Here is a 17337-nt window from a genome sequence, read left to right as displayed (position 1 = left end):
AGCTTGTTACATTAGTTTAATTTGCATATTATCATCACTGTAGTGAAGCCTTTAAAAATAAAAAGTACTGTTTAGTGATTGCTGTGCACTCACTGCTTCACAGCAAATCATCATATGATGCCTATGAAGAAAATATAACTGGAAATACTATCAAAACTGTTTACTCTACTTCTGATCGGTAAGTACACATTAATAACATTGTAGAGTATCAAAGGACACAGACATTTTGCATAAGCGTTCAAGTGTTCAGACAAAAGGGAGCCGTGGAAGTCACCATTAGGCTCGTCAGACAGCTTTTCATACAGAGCTCCCTTTCAGTGGGATCTTGCCATCAAATCATTACCACAGTTCAGCAGCCTAATATTACATTAGGCTTGTCACAGCTGACATTTTAAAATATCTATAGAAACAATAGCCAATGCCTTAAGTGATAGAGTTGGCTCTGCAAAATTTCCTTCCTTTGTGAGAATGGTGTCTGTAATGACCAACTTTATGTACAGCTGTGGAGGAATAGGTTCACATGACAATGCTGTTAAAAACTCTTATGTTTTCACACCAGTTAAGATATTCCCAAATATAAGGATATTTGCTCAATCAGTAATATCTTACCTCATGGGGAAAAAAAAAAAAACAACATACCCAATATTTTCAGTTCAGATAATTTGGACAGTCCCATTACTTGGAAATACCAAATCAGAAAAACTTGTATCCTTTCCAACATAACTATAAGGAACTCTGGGAATGATTAAGTATTAGTACAATAGTTTTACCATCGAGTAGAAAGGAGCAAGACCAGTTGATTTTGTAGTGCAAAACCAACACCAACAGTTGTACCTAGAGGAAGTACAGATTGATGTCACATAAGAATGCAAAAAAATCTGAGAAAATTGTTAAAAATACTGTTGTTATGAATACTAGGTAGGCTGTTCTATACATGTGTTCACTATAACTGCCATGAAGGTAGGACTTCTGTCTGCAGTGCAGAAAATTAAAAATGTTTTCAGGCACTTCTGCAACATAGAGGGGAATTCTTTTATCAGACTGATCAAATGACAGCAGTTTAAATTCAACTACCAATTTACTTTTGTGATTAAAACATTAAAATCATCACCCTCCACTTCATCCCCATTTAGTATACATGCTCCCAGACATTCAGCAGCTTAATACAGTCTCATTTACTGTTTGAAATCATTCAGTTCACCAGAGAAGAGCATTCTTTCTATCAAGGTATTTTTGCTACTTGACAATTATGCTCAGCAATTTGCCCATCACAGGAGCATGTATATTACACCTGTCAACTAGAATGGAGGGAATATAGACATGACATTTTTCCATTTATGGCCATTGTGCAGTATACAAATGTCTTTCCCACGTAGTGCACTAAGCTTATCAATTTTCTTGAGATTTCAATGGTAGCTCTTTTTCTGACAGCTGATGTTATATTATATACACAGGAGTATAATTGGAAAAGATATATGTACATACTGCAGGAAGCCCTTGGGTATAGATGCCAAAATGATCTTAGATGCCTTGCAAATTTGCTGTCACTCGACTTGCTTCAAGGTAAGAAGATTTCACCTGCTACTAAGAAATATAATTTGAATGTAATACCTGCATTATATTACACATACAATAAGCAAATATTTAGGCCTTAGGCCTTCTCCACCTGGGAGAAGAGGAAGGCTTGCACACTGGAGGAGAAGATTAATGTAGGAAATACTAGTCTCTGTCTCTCTCACCCCTAGATAATTCCTTCTTCTTTCTTTCCATCTCTCTCTCTCCCTGTCTCCCTCTTTTCCTCTATTCCTCTATTCTCCCTCTCCCTGCCTCTCCTCTCTTGAAACCACAAAGAAGATAAAGGATGCAGTGGAACGTACCCTGAATGTCCTACACATTTATAAGCTTTCATTAAACATGCTTCCAGTCTGATATAGTGAATTATATCCTACTTACACTTTCTTCAAACTGTAAAATTTCGTGCTATTTCTTTTTTTATGAGGTTTTGTAGATGTTCTTGATTAAGTGACATCTAAAACCATGACTTGTGCAGAAGCCACACTTAAAGGCATTAGTAAGAGGTATTTAAGCCATAGAGGTGAAATCATTTTACCCACTGGCATTAAAGATTTGGTTAAAATTTGGGTCTTATGGATAGTTTCTCCTGTAGGATAAAATAGTGTTGAAATTGGATATGTCTTTGCCTCAGTCTTATTTATTAAAAATTATGTAATTTTTTTTCCTGTTTCCAAGAAGAATGAAAGCACAGAAGACATTTTTTTTGCTTGTCATTCCAAAGGCTAAGCCTCAGCCTAAAACTCACTCTTAAACTTTTCTCAGGGTACACCTACCAGTGCTCAGTCCTCTGATCTGTTTTCTTTATGCCTCGTTTGTCTTAATTCTGCTTGCATCTCCACACATAGTTTGTTGTTCTAACAAACAACACTTGGCAAAATCATCACATTAGCATAGCTCATTTTTCTGCCCAGTATTGCATAGTTTTTACTTCTGCTTCTGACAGCAGTTCATTTACCTAGTTTACCTAGTTACTGCATGAAAAGTAACCCAAAGCAGAATACAGCAGTAAAGTTGTACTTAATGTGTAGGAAGTTACGTATGCTTTTTGTCTCACATGGACTTTGTGAGCTCTGTGAGCACTAGAATGCAATTTATTCCATGGAAATCACTATGTAATACCTCCTCAATACTATTATTGCAAGTAAATACAAGCTCTGGTTTGTTCCCATTCTTTTTAGATAGACCAACCCCCAGAGAGGAATGGGCTTTTTATGCAGTTAGAGTATTAACATGTAGGTATTGGCTGAACTATCTGTTAAATATTTAAGCTTATTTTTTAAATTACATTCTTTTTGCTACCTATTCCCAAGTGGGGATCTGTCTGGCCAGCAAAATTTAGCTTAAGTTTTGTGTAACTACACATTTATGAAAGCACTGGCAAAAAATTAAACAACTAATGTAGGTCTGTGGTTCATGCTTGTAGTTATGTATTTAGCTAAGTAGTGCAGTTTCTCATCATTAATATTCATTTAGCTCCTTACAAATACCCTATATCCATTAGAGATTTGCATGTAGCTGACAGCAGTATAAAGTCTTTGTTTCCTTGTAAAGTTATATACCAAAAGTTCAGTGAGTACATAATCCAAATTGTAGGTTTTTTCTCTGTATAAAAAATGCTAGCTAATCTTGATGAACAAAGTTTTGAAAACACGTCCATCCTTTTGCCGATTTATGCAAGGAAACATAAAATGAGTGAAAAGAGCAGACTCTTTTATTAGTACCTTAATACTAACAGCTTATGTAGAAAAGATATAGAAAAAACATAGTTCTGTAAAACTGGGGGGGGGGGTGGTGTGTGTGTCTCTAGTACTCTAACATGTTACACTTATCAACACTGAGTGCTCAGTTGCAATTTCATACTAGCCCTAGTGAGCATGTGTAACAAGGCAATTGCATATTGTCTGGATCCTGGATCTAATAATTCACACTGCCTTTAAATCCATGGTGTTGATAACACACAGTTTCTTTATTCATTTAGCTGCAAAGGGATGTTCTGGGTAAGACTGTTAATTTTTAATTTTAATAAAGACTTTCAGTCCAAATTTATCTGAATAGACAGCCATTGTGAAAATTATGGAAAGGCTTACAGCCTTTCTGGAATGGCTGTCAATTCAGTTACTGAATTGCACTGTAAAAGTAATGCTGATTTTTCACTTATCAGAGGATGAAATATCCAAAGAAACCAGAATTTGCTATTCTTTTATTCGATTGCAAAAGAGATGATGCGGGTGTCAAGATTCTGGTTTATAGATCGAATTACATTGCTCCTTGATCCACTGTAGGCTGTCCTTGTGATCTTGGGAAGTCAACCTCTGTGTGTATCTGTGTGTTTTCATATGCGAAACATGGGAGATGCTTCTGTCTCTCAAAAATTAGCTTATTAAGACATTTATGAAAGCAGTGTCCAGATTCTGCAATAATGGCAGACATAGTTAAGATAAAGTATCATAAAAGATTTTGAAATAAGCAGGTTTAGATTCTTTAAGACCTACTCCGAGTTGGATGATTAAGTCTGATCTTGCTTCCTGTACTCAATGAAGAAACAAAAGGATCTCAAAAGAGTGATTAATCTTATCTGAGAATAAATTTCTAAGCTAAGGCAGAGAAAGTACCCTTTGGAAATGTCTGGGTGTAGAAAGGGGTTGGTGAGTATAATAAGAACCTAGAGAAACAGTTGAGACTTAGATATCTGATTTTTAGATGTCTAAAGGTGAGCTCTTTAATTTACTGTTCATTAAAACTACTCTGTTTCAGAGTTCAGATTTGATGATATTGCAGTACTCATAACCTCAATTCTGGTCTGGCATTGCTTACTTCCTGAAAGACAGCATGCTGGGAATGAATATTAGAGAAGGGTTTAATTTTAATTTTTCTTGTTATTTTACTTGTGTGTTGAAGTGTGAAGTATGTAAAAGACCACTGGAAGATCTGAAAGCAGGAGACAGCATCTGGATTTACAGACAAACTGTGCATTGTGAGCCTTGCTATTCCAAAGTTAAAGGTAAGATTCAAGATGTATTTTACTGAACATCTGAAAAACAATGTAGAGAGCTTCATTCAAATAACTTCAGTATATTACAACACAGCTATTGCTTTTGCTCATTTCTGTATACTTAAACCTTTCCAAAGTATTTCATTCAGTAAGACTAGGTTGCCTAGGATGATATGCAACCGCAGGTTCCAGACACAATAATTATTCTGTACCTGTGAGGGAAATCTCTTAAGGTCTCATTGTAATCTGTAGAGTCCTACCTGTGTGGTCAATAGAGACACCTATAGCGAGGCAAGGGCATCTCGCCCTGAAAGTGACAAGAATAAATTGAAAGGCCATCTGAGAATCAGGTTGTTCTACTGAAAGGAGTAAGCCAGGGTTCAGAGGTATTTTCACATTATGTAGCCATTGTGAACAATAAAGAGAAAATACAAAATCTATTAAATCATAATGAAAATATTATACTGTGACTACCATTCTTACCTTTGTGAGGAGCACAGTGGTTAAACAAATGTGCAAGGCAGTGAAGAATGCAACTTTTGTTTTATTAATTTTTCTAGAAGTTGCTAGATTTTAAGTCTTCTCTGTTCACAGCAACTATCAATTCATAATACTATAAATCAGTACCTCTGTACCAAATAAAGACAAATGGAAATGTAGATTAAATGTTCTGATAAGCTGGTGTTCACCTATGTACTTCTGAGATAAGATCATGTTAACTACAATTATATTAATCAATTTGTTTTGTTAAAATACTTTATGGTATTATTCTACTGCAAAATTTGATGGAAAGAGTGAATTTTACAATTAATCAGATTATAAAATTAATAAGGCACTGTGACAATTATAAAACTGTAGAAAGACATACCAATGGTCTGTATATTAAGCATTATAAATTGACATATACTATTTCAGCAAATGACAAGATGGGACAGTCAGACTTCAGCAGACTTTCTAAAAAAATAAATTGATCTAAAATTTCCTTGTATGCCATTTAGAGAATACTGATTTTCTTGGCATATCTGATCAATCTTTTCTCTCTTGCAGAAAAATGGATCTACTAATTCTGACATACAGAAAGCATGACAAAGAAGTTCCACTAGTGTTTAGCTAAGTGTATTGGCCTGTTAATTCAAACTACTATGGGAAATGATTCATTTTTATTGCTAGGAACAAATAGTCTAAATGCAGTCCTACTGCATGGTTTCCAAAGGAATTAATTTCATGAGAATTTAGATGCCTTTTCATACACACATTTCAGGATACAAAACAAGATATTGTTCAATACATTCATCAGATCTGTGAAACTGCTAAACTGTATGCAAAACTAACAATAATTTATTGAAATTTTCTGAACAGCTAGACATACCTGCACATATGTTTTGAAGGGGCTATATTCTCTTTACTGAAAACACATCTCCTCAGGTATAAAGATCTGTTATCTTTGAATAGCATGAATGGGATTAATCTCATCAAAGATTAGTCATTTAAAAGTCAGCTATTCAGTTTAAACTACTATTTTCACACAGAGTGAGGTGGGTTCACTCTGCACCTTTGAGGAGAGAGATCAATCTCCAGAGGAAGATTCATCCCAAGTAACTTAAATGGTAACTTTAAGATGGAACAAAGAATCTTTGGAAAATGCATCTCTATTACTGCAGAGGGATTCTAGGCAAAAATCATTAGAGCATTTTAATTAACACTCCATGTTTGTAATTCTGGTAACTATTGTATTACCTTTTTTTTCCCCCAGAAGTGCACACTTAATAGTTGCCATGAATCATGAAATACATACTTTGCATGACATTATGTTGTTATATTTATCTTTCCTACTTTATTAAACTGACTAGTATCTAAACACCTTGGATGGATTCATCGTGCCTAAATTTAAACATCTATGTAGACATCTACTTCTAAGTTACTTGATCTATTCTGTCTTTACAGTCATATAGAGAAGTAGACATTTTTAGGAAGTGATTCAATTGGTCAGATTGCAAACATCTATTTTAGCATGATGTTAAGCATGCTCTGAATGTACGTATTACTTTCCATGGTTTGCAAAGGAACCTGCAGTGAATAGTTCAGGTTTCTAGTCATCTACATTAGGCCAGATGATAGATAAACTCCTTCCTTTGAGACTACAGTGAAAGCATTTTTTTTTCCTTTTGGACAGCATATGTGTATTAAAGTATACAAACTGAAAGAAGAGTTCATGCTTTGTTATAATATGTTTCCACAACACTCAATATTTACCTGTCATATTTGCCTAAAATAATAAACAGTTCAGTAGTTTACTGGACAAAAAAAGGTGTTGACTACTAGTCTCTGCCATGAGATGTTTTAGATCATGGTTATTCAGAACTGATTTTATTCCCTGACATCTCAGCTTAAAAGGACTTCCTGGATATGACCATGACAGAGTTAGAGTGGTCGGAGGCTGCAGGACCTGAGCAAGAGCTTAGAAAAGTGAAAAGTGCCAAAGCCATAGATTAATATTAGACTATTGAATGGCTGGCTGTCCCAGCCAAACTTGCTCTCCTCATCTGCACATTCAGTAGTGGAGACAGGAGGTATAGATGTCTGTGTAATTTAAACCATTGGGCCTGTAGCTGAATAATGATGTAATCTGTCTTGCCTGGCTTAAAAGATGTTCAGACTGATACGCAAAGGAGATGTGAAATAGTAGATAGTTTGTTTTGTTAGTTTTATGGAAATTTCTTATGAATTAATGGCAGTAGCTTTAATGAACCTGTTATTATAGATACTTTTCCTGGTATGTGTCTCTTGTTGATGACATATTCTAGTTAAACTATACTTGTTATTGCCCCGTGCTTCACCGGGAAACAATGAGACTTGCACAACAGGTGGAGAGACGTACTGGTGAAATTTTAATGTTTGGGTCACAAATTTGCTCCTGTTCAGAAGCCAACAGTTATTGCTAAGGCTCAGTTACAATGGAAGATGTTAGATGTTCACCTGAGCCAGCACATTAGAATCCAGGACTTCCTAGTGTTTGAGGGGATGAGAGGTTTTAGTTCACTCCACTAGAGACCAGGAGCAAACCCTGGATCCAAATATCTGCTAGTTAAATTCTCACTGACAGAGAAGTAGCAATAAGAAACAATAAATAATAATTCTGTGCTCCTTAATTCATCCTTGCTGAACAGCTCTGGTAATTTTGCCATGTGGTTTTTTGTTATTTTTTTATTATATATTGTAAGTTTGCTGAAAAGAAACACCGGGTTTGTGATGCTTGATATTTACCATATAAAAGCCAGCATGGCAGTACTCATTAAAAAAAATCATATTAACATCTCAATACCAATGTATCAAAACTTAATTGGTTTTTGTCCTTTTTGCATATCATTAGCATGTGGTGTTTTATTTGTCTTTGACTAGTGCTTCCATGAAACAATCCAAATGAACAGTTTGCTGGCAGCTGGTTTAATGAACATGTTATCTTCAATAATGCACTAAATTAGACTGAAAAGCTGTATTGAGAGATGATGTACTAAATTATGTGGGGTTTTGTGATTCATCAGGCCCATTTTTTCAGTGTGTAATGGATACTTTATTTTACAAAGCTGGGGCATAGCTCTACAGCGGGGAGAATCAAGCGATAAGAGGAAAGGAGTGAAATAATGCATATAATACATATTGATGCATTTAAATATGTAGATGGCTTCAAAGCTACTGGTATGTACAAGAACAAGGAATGTCACAAGAACAGCTTTGCTGTTTTAATATATTCTCTTGTATCCTGTGTAGGTTCTTATTGAATGCTCAGCCTGAGCATCCCCCCGCCCCAGCAGTGCTTGACACAAGGTGACAAATATCTGTAACATTTTCCTCTCGTTCTCTTCCTCTTGAAATAAGTATCTCTGTGAGTTTGACAAGACATGCTTTCCCTTACTCCTTGGTATGGAGATCCATGTCGTGCTGGGATAGTTTCATGTGTTCAGTTTATTTACTCAGAATATATATAGGTCAGAACTCTGCTACTCTGCTTGCCTTCCTTGATATTTTAACATAACCCTGTTGTTTAGAATGAAGTATCCACTTTCCAGGTTGGTTTTGCTTTCTGATCATACTTGCATGTTGCTCACTGTAGCTACTCTGTTAACACCAGGAGGTGGTTTTAGCTTCCAGTCAAGTTGGTATCAGGCTATGAGAGAGAAATGTAGCCTTCTTTTCTCCCTTCTGCTGCACTAAAACACCTCGTTTTTCTTCACAGACATCCTTCATTCCATAAAGACAAAGGGTAAAGACACTTAATACTTAGGTAGGTTTGACGTGCTGAAGTCTGAAATTGCTGACCAAAATAGCTCTGTTTAGCTGCTTAACGGATGCAGAATCACTGAGGTCTTAAACTCATGAGATATTTCTTTCTTTGAGTTTAAAGGCCTACTGTCCTGTTTTGTGCTTTGCTTGGTCTGAGCAACTCAGGTCTAATCTCCTACATCAATAAAACTGTGACTTAGAAACATTCCTTGCATTTCAGGGAGGAGAATCTGCAGATACTCTCAAAACATGTTTGGCACACACTTCTAAGATCAGACCTCCTCAAAAACCTCCTGATAACTACTGCCTTTTAAAATCATGGAGGTGGTGTTCTCCTCTTTGAACAGATCAATGGCCCAGAAAGTGGGAGGGCCAAGTTCAATTTCCACCCCAATGTACCTGTGTTTTAACCAAGTCGTGTAACACAGTGGAACAGGCTGGTGTGTGGAATAAACTAGATGTTCCCATTAATGTTTTTGCCAAGTTCCCCGACCTGTGCAGGGAGGATCCTTATGGCCCACAGGATAGCTGCACTGCCTGCACATTCACTATGTGCCTATTGGCCCCTCAGGAATGACTGCAGATTAGAAAATATAGAGACAGTCCTGGAGCAAAGACCAGGTCCCGGAGTTTCTCCATCTCATCTGAGTGGCCCAATCCATAATTAAAAGCAGTCTGAATGATTCTCTGTTTATCTCTGTGAATGCTGTGTTCCTTTCTAGCAACATTAGAGGAGTTGTCTGCACTCAAGATTTGGCTGGAGTAGGATGGTGAGGGAGTGGAATTTGGGGGCTTTTCATGTGAGACTGCTAGAAATGTCTTCATATGATGACCTCTTCTAAGCCTTAGTATCTTCTTTGCCTTTCCAGTCTCTGAGCTCTTTTGGACGGGAACTAATTCCTTCTCTTTGTGCAGTGCCCAGCACCGTACTGCCCTCTGGGTGGTACTGCTGCACCTGTGTAAGTGGCTCAAGAAAAATTCAGATTTCACCTCCCTTTCCAAGCAAGCTGCTTGTAAATGTACTATTTTTGTGGAGTTTTTGTAACTGTGTCAGTTATAAATTGACAGCTACAGTCTCATAGCCTGTGCCAAGACTTAAAACTGGTTGGTTTTGTCCTATTAGAGTCAATATCTGAGTATAATCATGCCAAAAGCACTTGTCTGAGTCTTGGCATTGCTGTGCAGTCATCAGACATCTGTTTAGGGAGCTTAGACAGCTATTGGGGTCAAAATAATGGGCAGCCAACATTTTAAAACTACCTACTCAGGAAAAAAAAAAAAAAAGAAAGAAAGAGAATCATTTCTGGAAAGAAAGTGCAAAGTTTTTCTGGCATTCAAGCCATTTTTCCTAATGGCGCAAAAAAATAGTGTTCACATGTCAAAATACCCCAAAGAAGCAGAAAAAGGAGAAAAGATTAAGAAACAGATGAAAGCATTATGCAAAGAAGCCAATTAAGGGCAAGTAGAGTCAGTGATTTTGAAAACCGGGGATAGGAATTTAAAAAGTAATAGTGTTGCCATAAATAATGGTGCCATTGAAATCAATAGTCAAACTTGACTGTAAGATGAATATTCCAGAAAACGTTGGTCTGTCTTTACATCTTCTGGTTCCTCTAGGGAGTTTGCACCCATGGAACTTTGAATTATGTTATCCCTGTATGTAGTTCAAACCTTGGAATTAAGAATGAGAATCCAGCTAACCATACTTGTAGCATTATAATCTCAAACAGTCAAATATTTAAAATACTAATATTTGGAAAATCTACAGAAGTATATGATTGATAATGCATTTGAACACTGCTTTTATCTGTTTATACAATTGATAATGCACTTGAACATTGCTTTTATCTGTTTACCGAAGTAACAGATAAGTAAAAGTAACAGTAAAGCCTTTTGTAGTAAAATACCAGTTTTCTCATGACCTAATTCTCCATGGGAGCAAGCGTACCATTTTTGACATGAATGACATCTGAGGAAAGCTGAAGGAGGAAAGCAAGGAAGGAGCACTATTTTTTCTGCCTCTTCTAGTGTAAGACATCCCAGATACTCAGAGGAGAGCACATGCTTTGAGAACTCCAGTTTCTGGTTTTTAACTCAGAGATCACCAGGACTGTTTAAAAACTCCCCTGCCTTCTAATTCAGAATCAGGATCTCCCTGGTAGGAACATAAATGAAACAGGGGAGTGGAGCTAACAGGGACTTTGCTTCTCATAATGGAATTGGAAAAAAACACAAGGAAAAGATCTAGCTAAGAAGAACATGCTCTTTTTGTAACACCACAATTCATACACCCTTCATCAATCCAGTGAGCATACTCGAGAAATGCCTTCGCTGCACCGCATTTCTTCTATTTCCAGAGTGCCTCAGAATGGGCTGATTGTATTGCAGCTCTCCCCCAGCCTTGGAGGTGTGTCTGGCACTGACTGTACACCTCCAGAATGGACAAAAGGGACCCAGAGGCAGAAAGATTGATAGATCCATCACTACCCCGACCCAGGAGACCTGGCATGGCAAGAAGAATGGCAAAGGTTTTTATGCTGGTCTAATGATCCGTTGCAGGAAAGATCTCAAGTACTCTGCAAGTTCTATAGTATATGAAAGAGAGGGTCTGGAAAACAAGTTTGGATTTAGGTTTTCTAACTGTACCTAAATTCACCTTTAGGTATCTTTGCCATTTATTGGATCCTTTGTGACTGAGTGGGTCATAGATAGTGCAAGGACAGGTTTTTGCATGCTAGGCTTTTTTTTTTTGATCCCATCTGATGGGAAAAAAGAAATCACAAAAATAAATTACATGGGCATTTCCGGATATTCGGCAAAGATTTTTGCTTGATCAAACTGAACTTGGATGAAAGTTCAGACACTTATTTTTTGAAACCATTCCCCATCTGAAAATTTAACACACCCACTTTGACACAAGAAAAACCTTCCAAGCAACTGCAAACTTTCCATGATCTTTTGACACAGTATCAGTGCCGCTCAGATGTGCCTTTCCAAAAAACATATTTACTGCTGGACTGAGGGGGTTTTGTAATATTTAATTTTTCTGAGATATGTCACATAACCAATGCTAAGCATATTGTTGCTTAGTTTTTTAACATGGTAACTTTTAAACCATTTTACAGTATCATAAAGCATTCAGTCTGTTGGCCTATACTTACTAAAATTTTACAAACTGTAAAAATCACTTAGTTATCCATATGATGGAGTTGCTAACATGGATAGTAATTTTTTTGCACTTTATTGCAAAGCTGCTGAATTTCTTCAATCTGCTTCTCCAACTATATGCAGATAGACAAAATTAAAGATGACAGAAGACAGAAAAAAAAAAAAAGGAGAAAAAAAGGACTAGAATTAGTTGAACCCTCCAGGATATTAATGTCATCATGAAATAAGGCATTTTTCCTGTGTCAGTGGCCACTGTTCCTTGAAGACAAATCAAGCTGAAATCTGGATTCTGGCAAAATGCGTGTCATGGATTTTTAGCCTCCTGGAGAGAAGCTGTACTTGTGTCATTATGATCTTCAGCATTTTACACTTAAACAGCTTATCTGCTGTTTCAAAACCTTTACTCTTAACATTATCAGCTCATTTATTAACAACCTTGAACTCCACATCTTCCCTCTACCTTCTCCTTCTTATTCATCAGCGATAAGGTTCTGTGAAGCAAATTATACTCTCCAATATACTTGTATGCTGGAGACAGTGCAAATGCTCAAGCTTCTTTGAAAGCATAATTAGTCTTTGTTTTTGATGAAGACTCATTAGAAAGAAGCAACCCATCCTGACTTGCAAGATTCAGGTTGTTGCTTTCTGTCTATAAGGAAAGGAAAGGAAGAGAAGGGAAGGGATTAATGCATTTGAAAGCCAGAGTGATTTGATATGGAACTGATGAGTCAAAATAAAATAACAAACCATTATATTAGAGCTGTCACGGATAGTTCTGTCTAGCTGGATCTACAAACTAGCAGACCCTAAGCTTAATGCACAGACAATATCTTTGGATACCATAAATGCTGGTTTTCTGGAGCAACGGGGGCTCACAGAAAATGATGCAGTTTTGAATTTGATCTATAGAAAATCCATTCTAATCATGATTACAATGTACTTCAGTTTAATATTAAATCAATAAGGAAAAAGCCAGAAAGAATCATGGTAGTTTAAAAAAGGAAACCATATAATAAAGAGAAAGTCAATTAGCAGGAAATTAGCAACAGCTAGGGAGTCAAAATGTTTGCAGGAGACATTGAGAATAAAGAATCTGTGCTATAACTCTGGGAAAATGTCTAATTGCTCAAACATTTTAGGGCAAATTTATAAATTTAACAATAACAAATTGCTAGGACCAGGTAGTATCTATGCAAAAACTCTACAGGAGCTCAAGTGTGACATTGTTGAACTTCTCACAGACATTTACCCCATCATTCAAAGCAGGCTTGGTGCCAAACAAATCGGAAGCATCAGCTGGGACATCAGTCTTGAAAATACATGAAAGCTGCTCTGGGGAACCACATTTCAGTTAGTCTGATTGTCTATCAAACCAATTTGTACAAATTATAATAAATAACAGAATATAGAGGCATCTGGATATGTACGATACATTGGAGGAGAGTCCATAGAGCTTTTTTAAAGCAAGGTATACTCGTGATATATGAGTGTTTCTGAAGGAGCCAATATGCTTTTGTTTAAGCCGATTTCTTTAAATGAGTATATTTGGATTTACAAGAATTTTTTGTCAGAGTCTTTCCCTAAGCTATCATGACATATGAAAACATGGAGTATTAATAGAAAGGAAACAATGGGTTAGAAAATTCAGTTTTCATTATGGAGGGAGACAGGAAACAATGGGAGGTTCAGCCTGACTTCTGTGGGGGCAAGGCTATATAAATTAGGGCTTGTCAGCTTGGAAGAGAAGTAACTGAGTTTTCTATAGTCATGAATGACAAAGAGAAGCTGAATAGAGAATGATTAATCATTCTGTCTTTCTCAGAAAACCAGAACTAAGGGACACCCAATTAAATTACTAGGCAGCAGATTTAAAGCAGATAATAGGAAGTAGTTTTTCTTACAATACATAATTAAATTGCAGTGCTAATTGCCACAGGGTGTTGCAGAGTCCTAATGTTTAAATGGTTTAAAAATGGGGCTTAGCAAATGTAATATTATTACACAGGTAGTTATCAAAAATAAACGGTCCAGATGTCCCGATTCGGCAACTTCTGAAAGCTGGAGAAAATCCCTCTGTATTTTTCTTGTTTCTGAGATATTTTCCTTACAAAGCTACCACCAGCCTTTGTTAAAGACAGAATACTGGATTAGATGGTGGACTTCTGCTGGCATGGTAGTGGCTCTATTTTTATAAAACTACTTTCACAGTCATTTTTCAGACTGGAACTGCACTTTAAAATAACCTCCCCAGACTTGGAGTTTACTGTCCGTGCTCTGACCTTATTGTAAAACATCTTTTGTATAGCCCAGACTGGATTACTGCAATTAATTCTTTACTGGCTTGCCTGAAAGGCAGGTCCTGCCTGCAGCTATTGCAGCATAAAGCAACAGGCTTATTATCAGAGAAGAGCAGATGGGATTTGTAGACTTCCTGCTTCTTTGTTCTCTGCATTGGGAGCCTATCAGTAACTATACTGATTCAAAAATTTCTACTATAGGATACCATGTAAGCAGCATCCTATAGTAGATCTCTACTGATTTAGGGCATATAATTTCTCAGGTCCAGGAATAACAGGTTCCATGGGCACATTAGGATGTTTGGGGTCAGTGTTAAACACATTTTATCAATGCCTTAAAAAAAGAAATGGAACCATCAAGTCTTCATTGTGGTTTGTAAAGAGCTTATGAAGTTCTGAGTTGATCAAACTCATCAGCTAGCGTTGGAATATCAAATGGAGCTCATTAACAATTTATTAGTAACATCAATATTGGGAGGAAAATAATTTGTGTTTAAAAAATGAAGCAATTAGGTCAAATATTTTAATGACTAAGAAGTTCAAACCATCTTTGCAGAAGACTAGCAGGCCAGCATGAAGACCATGAGACAGTGTGTTCATGAACACACATTTTACCTGCCAGCACCTCTACGTGAACCTACGCTGTCAGTGAAATTACATGTTAGTGAAATTAGATGTACATTTAAAATACAGCAACAAATACAACACAGCGAAATGCATTTTTACGCTTTACTAGATCCACCTGTCCAGGAAATGCCTGGAAAAAGACAGGGTCTCTCACACTGACTGTGAGCATGGTGTGAAGTGTGCACAAGTTTAAGCTGTTTTCTACCCATACTGCTGGATGGAAATCAGGCTCAAAGCAGTCTCGCTCAAGGAAGAGCCAACCTTCTGGACCATTTTCTTGGGGATGAGATGTAATGAGCCTGATCCTGCCTGTGATCAATTCATCCGAACTGCCAGGAAGAACTTTTGTACCCATGCTAGGGCACTACACTCAGTCCTAAGCTTTTTCTCCTCAGGAACTCAGTTCTGAAACAAGTGTCTGCATGCAACATTTGGGTAGGTGGCACAAACAGTAGATGGCAGCTGAAAATTTGCAACTACTTTTACTCATAACTGAGGACAAGCATTTCCATGGCGACTCTTAAGATCCTGCGCCATGATGCTACATGCTCTAGCGTGTCTCCAAAAGCATCTCCTGATGTATCTCCAAACTGTTACCTGCGTTCGTTAGATTTTTTTTTTTAACAATGCAATATCCTGACCACACTGTCACGTTCCTGTTCTGGCAATTGAAAAAAATCAGATACCCGTTTCCTGTTTTTTTGCTGGCCCACTAAGTAACTTTGCTTGCCTGGTTCAAAGACAAAAAGTAATTCCTCCATTTTGAATCTCTTTTGAGTATTTCCTCTCCCTCACTGCATCATCCAGCACTGATATTATCATAAACTTCTTCTTGGCTTTTTTCATTGTATATTACTGCTGTCTAATAAACTCGATATTACATACACTGCTAATTATCTTTTTTAGCACTTTACAGTCTTACTGGATTAGCATATGCGTTTCTAAGAATTAAGGCTAGTACCATTATTAGCGATAAGAACCTGAGAGATATGCCTTTTTCTGGGGCTAAACATGTAGAAACTCAATTCTTCTTTTACTTACGGGAATAAAGACTACAGCTATATGTAGTAGTGAAAACTGGATTATGTTACTCACTCTGATGACGCCTGGCAGAACTGGGGCCAGATGGTTTTTACACTCTCATTTTTCCACTTCTTTCTTCCAAAGGGACAGAGGACACCAAACCAAAGTTTTGGATTAAGCCCTATCTGGTTGCAATGTAGTATACTGGGGGCTGTACTTGCTCTCTTCTTTGATAAAAGTTACGTTATCTGGAAGCCAATGCTTTGTGCCCTGCTCTATCTTCCTTTCCAGTCATTCCTGTAGTTCCAGTTGTTATTATTTGCACTGTAAGAGTGCCTAAAAGACTGACAAACATTAGTGCCATTGTCCCGTGCACGTGCAGAAGAAAGTTTTCAGCCTATAAACAAAAGAGAGAAAACTGTGACAGGCTGGATGATTTCAAAGTTGACTTATGCCCTGAACGGAGAATTAGCGTCCGTTCCTCCTTACCTAGGAAACCTGAGACAGCGACGCGGCACCGTGGAGGCAGTGGTGGCTGTTACGGCTACTACTCTGCCCGAAGCTGATGCTCAAGAATTGGGTAGCGACCGACTGACAGCTATTATTAGCAGGGGCTGAGCAACTTCCATGCTTCCTGGAGATTTGTTCTCCATTTCATATCAGAGCTTTAGGAGACTTCAGGACAGTAACTCGGGAGGTTGTCCCCTGCAGCTGCAGCTGGGGGCAATGAACCCGGTGAGGGCTGTGTGATGGCTGGGCTACCTTGGGCAACACTGAATCTCTGCTCACCTGCTAGGTGGGAGGAAGGGACACAAGCTATGGTTCCTTCCAGTACTGGGTAATGAAGGACAACGTAAAACGCTACCATGAGCGAGCATCGTTCATCCCTCTCTCAAAGACTGGAACGTTACAAACCCATCTACGTATCTGGACTGTGTTAAAAAAGTCATTTCGATGCGAGGGCATCTTTCACCTCAGGGGTTCCCCTATCCATCAGCAATGAAGTAAGTAGTTATGCGGGTTTCTGCTGTGCCGGGTTCAGCATTCCTGCTTCACCAGCAACGCACCTTCAAGAATACGCTGCCTTCCTCGCCGTGAATCCAAACTCCTAGAATCAGCACGTTTCTAACCCACAAATGCCTGCTTCGGGCTGAATTCGTTCCTTTCAAACCCAACAAAGCCTGTATTCGTGATTCCCATTCCCATCACACTTTCGATCTGCATAATTACAACCCTGACACCACCAGGCTCTAATTACGCGGCTCACCAGAGGAGCGGCGTCCTGGGCCACATCCAGCCCGCGGGTGGGGTTGGGGGGGGGGAAGCACCTTTGTTTCCAGACCCGCGCTGAGGCGGCCCCGCCGCCCCCGGGGG

General features: G+C 37.9%; 1 protein-coding gene across 1 annotated transcript in view; it reads left to right on the top strand.

Moving 5' to 3' along the window:
* The window catches only part of SCEL (sciellin), a 50954-nt gene extending 34373 nt beyond the window's left edge, over nucleotides 1–16581 (top strand). The window contains exons 10-13 of the mRNA XM_010578330.1: nucleotides 104–178; nucleotides 1455–1563; nucleotides 4474–4576; nucleotides 16457–16581. Coding sequence (XP_010576632.1) covers nucleotides 104–178; nucleotides 1455–1563; nucleotides 4474–4576; nucleotides 16457–16581 — 412 coding nt within the window. The remainder of the gene's footprint in view (nucleotides 1–103; nucleotides 179–1454; nucleotides 1564–4473; nucleotides 4577–16456) is intronic.
* Nucleotides 16582–17337: the final 756 nt, after the last annotated feature.

This window comes from Haliaeetus leucocephalus, unplaced genomic scaffold (assembly GCF_000737465.1).
Source record: "Haliaeetus leucocephalus isolate CR32 unplaced genomic scaffold, Haliaeetus_leucocephalus-4.0 Scaffold61, whole genome shotgun sequence".
Taxonomy (NCBI): domain Eukaryota; kingdom Metazoa; phylum Chordata; class Aves; order Accipitriformes; family Accipitridae; genus Haliaeetus; species Haliaeetus leucocephalus.
The sequence above is the reverse complement of the archived record's forward strand: the minus strand, read 5'-3'. Positions and strand labels throughout refer to the sequence as shown.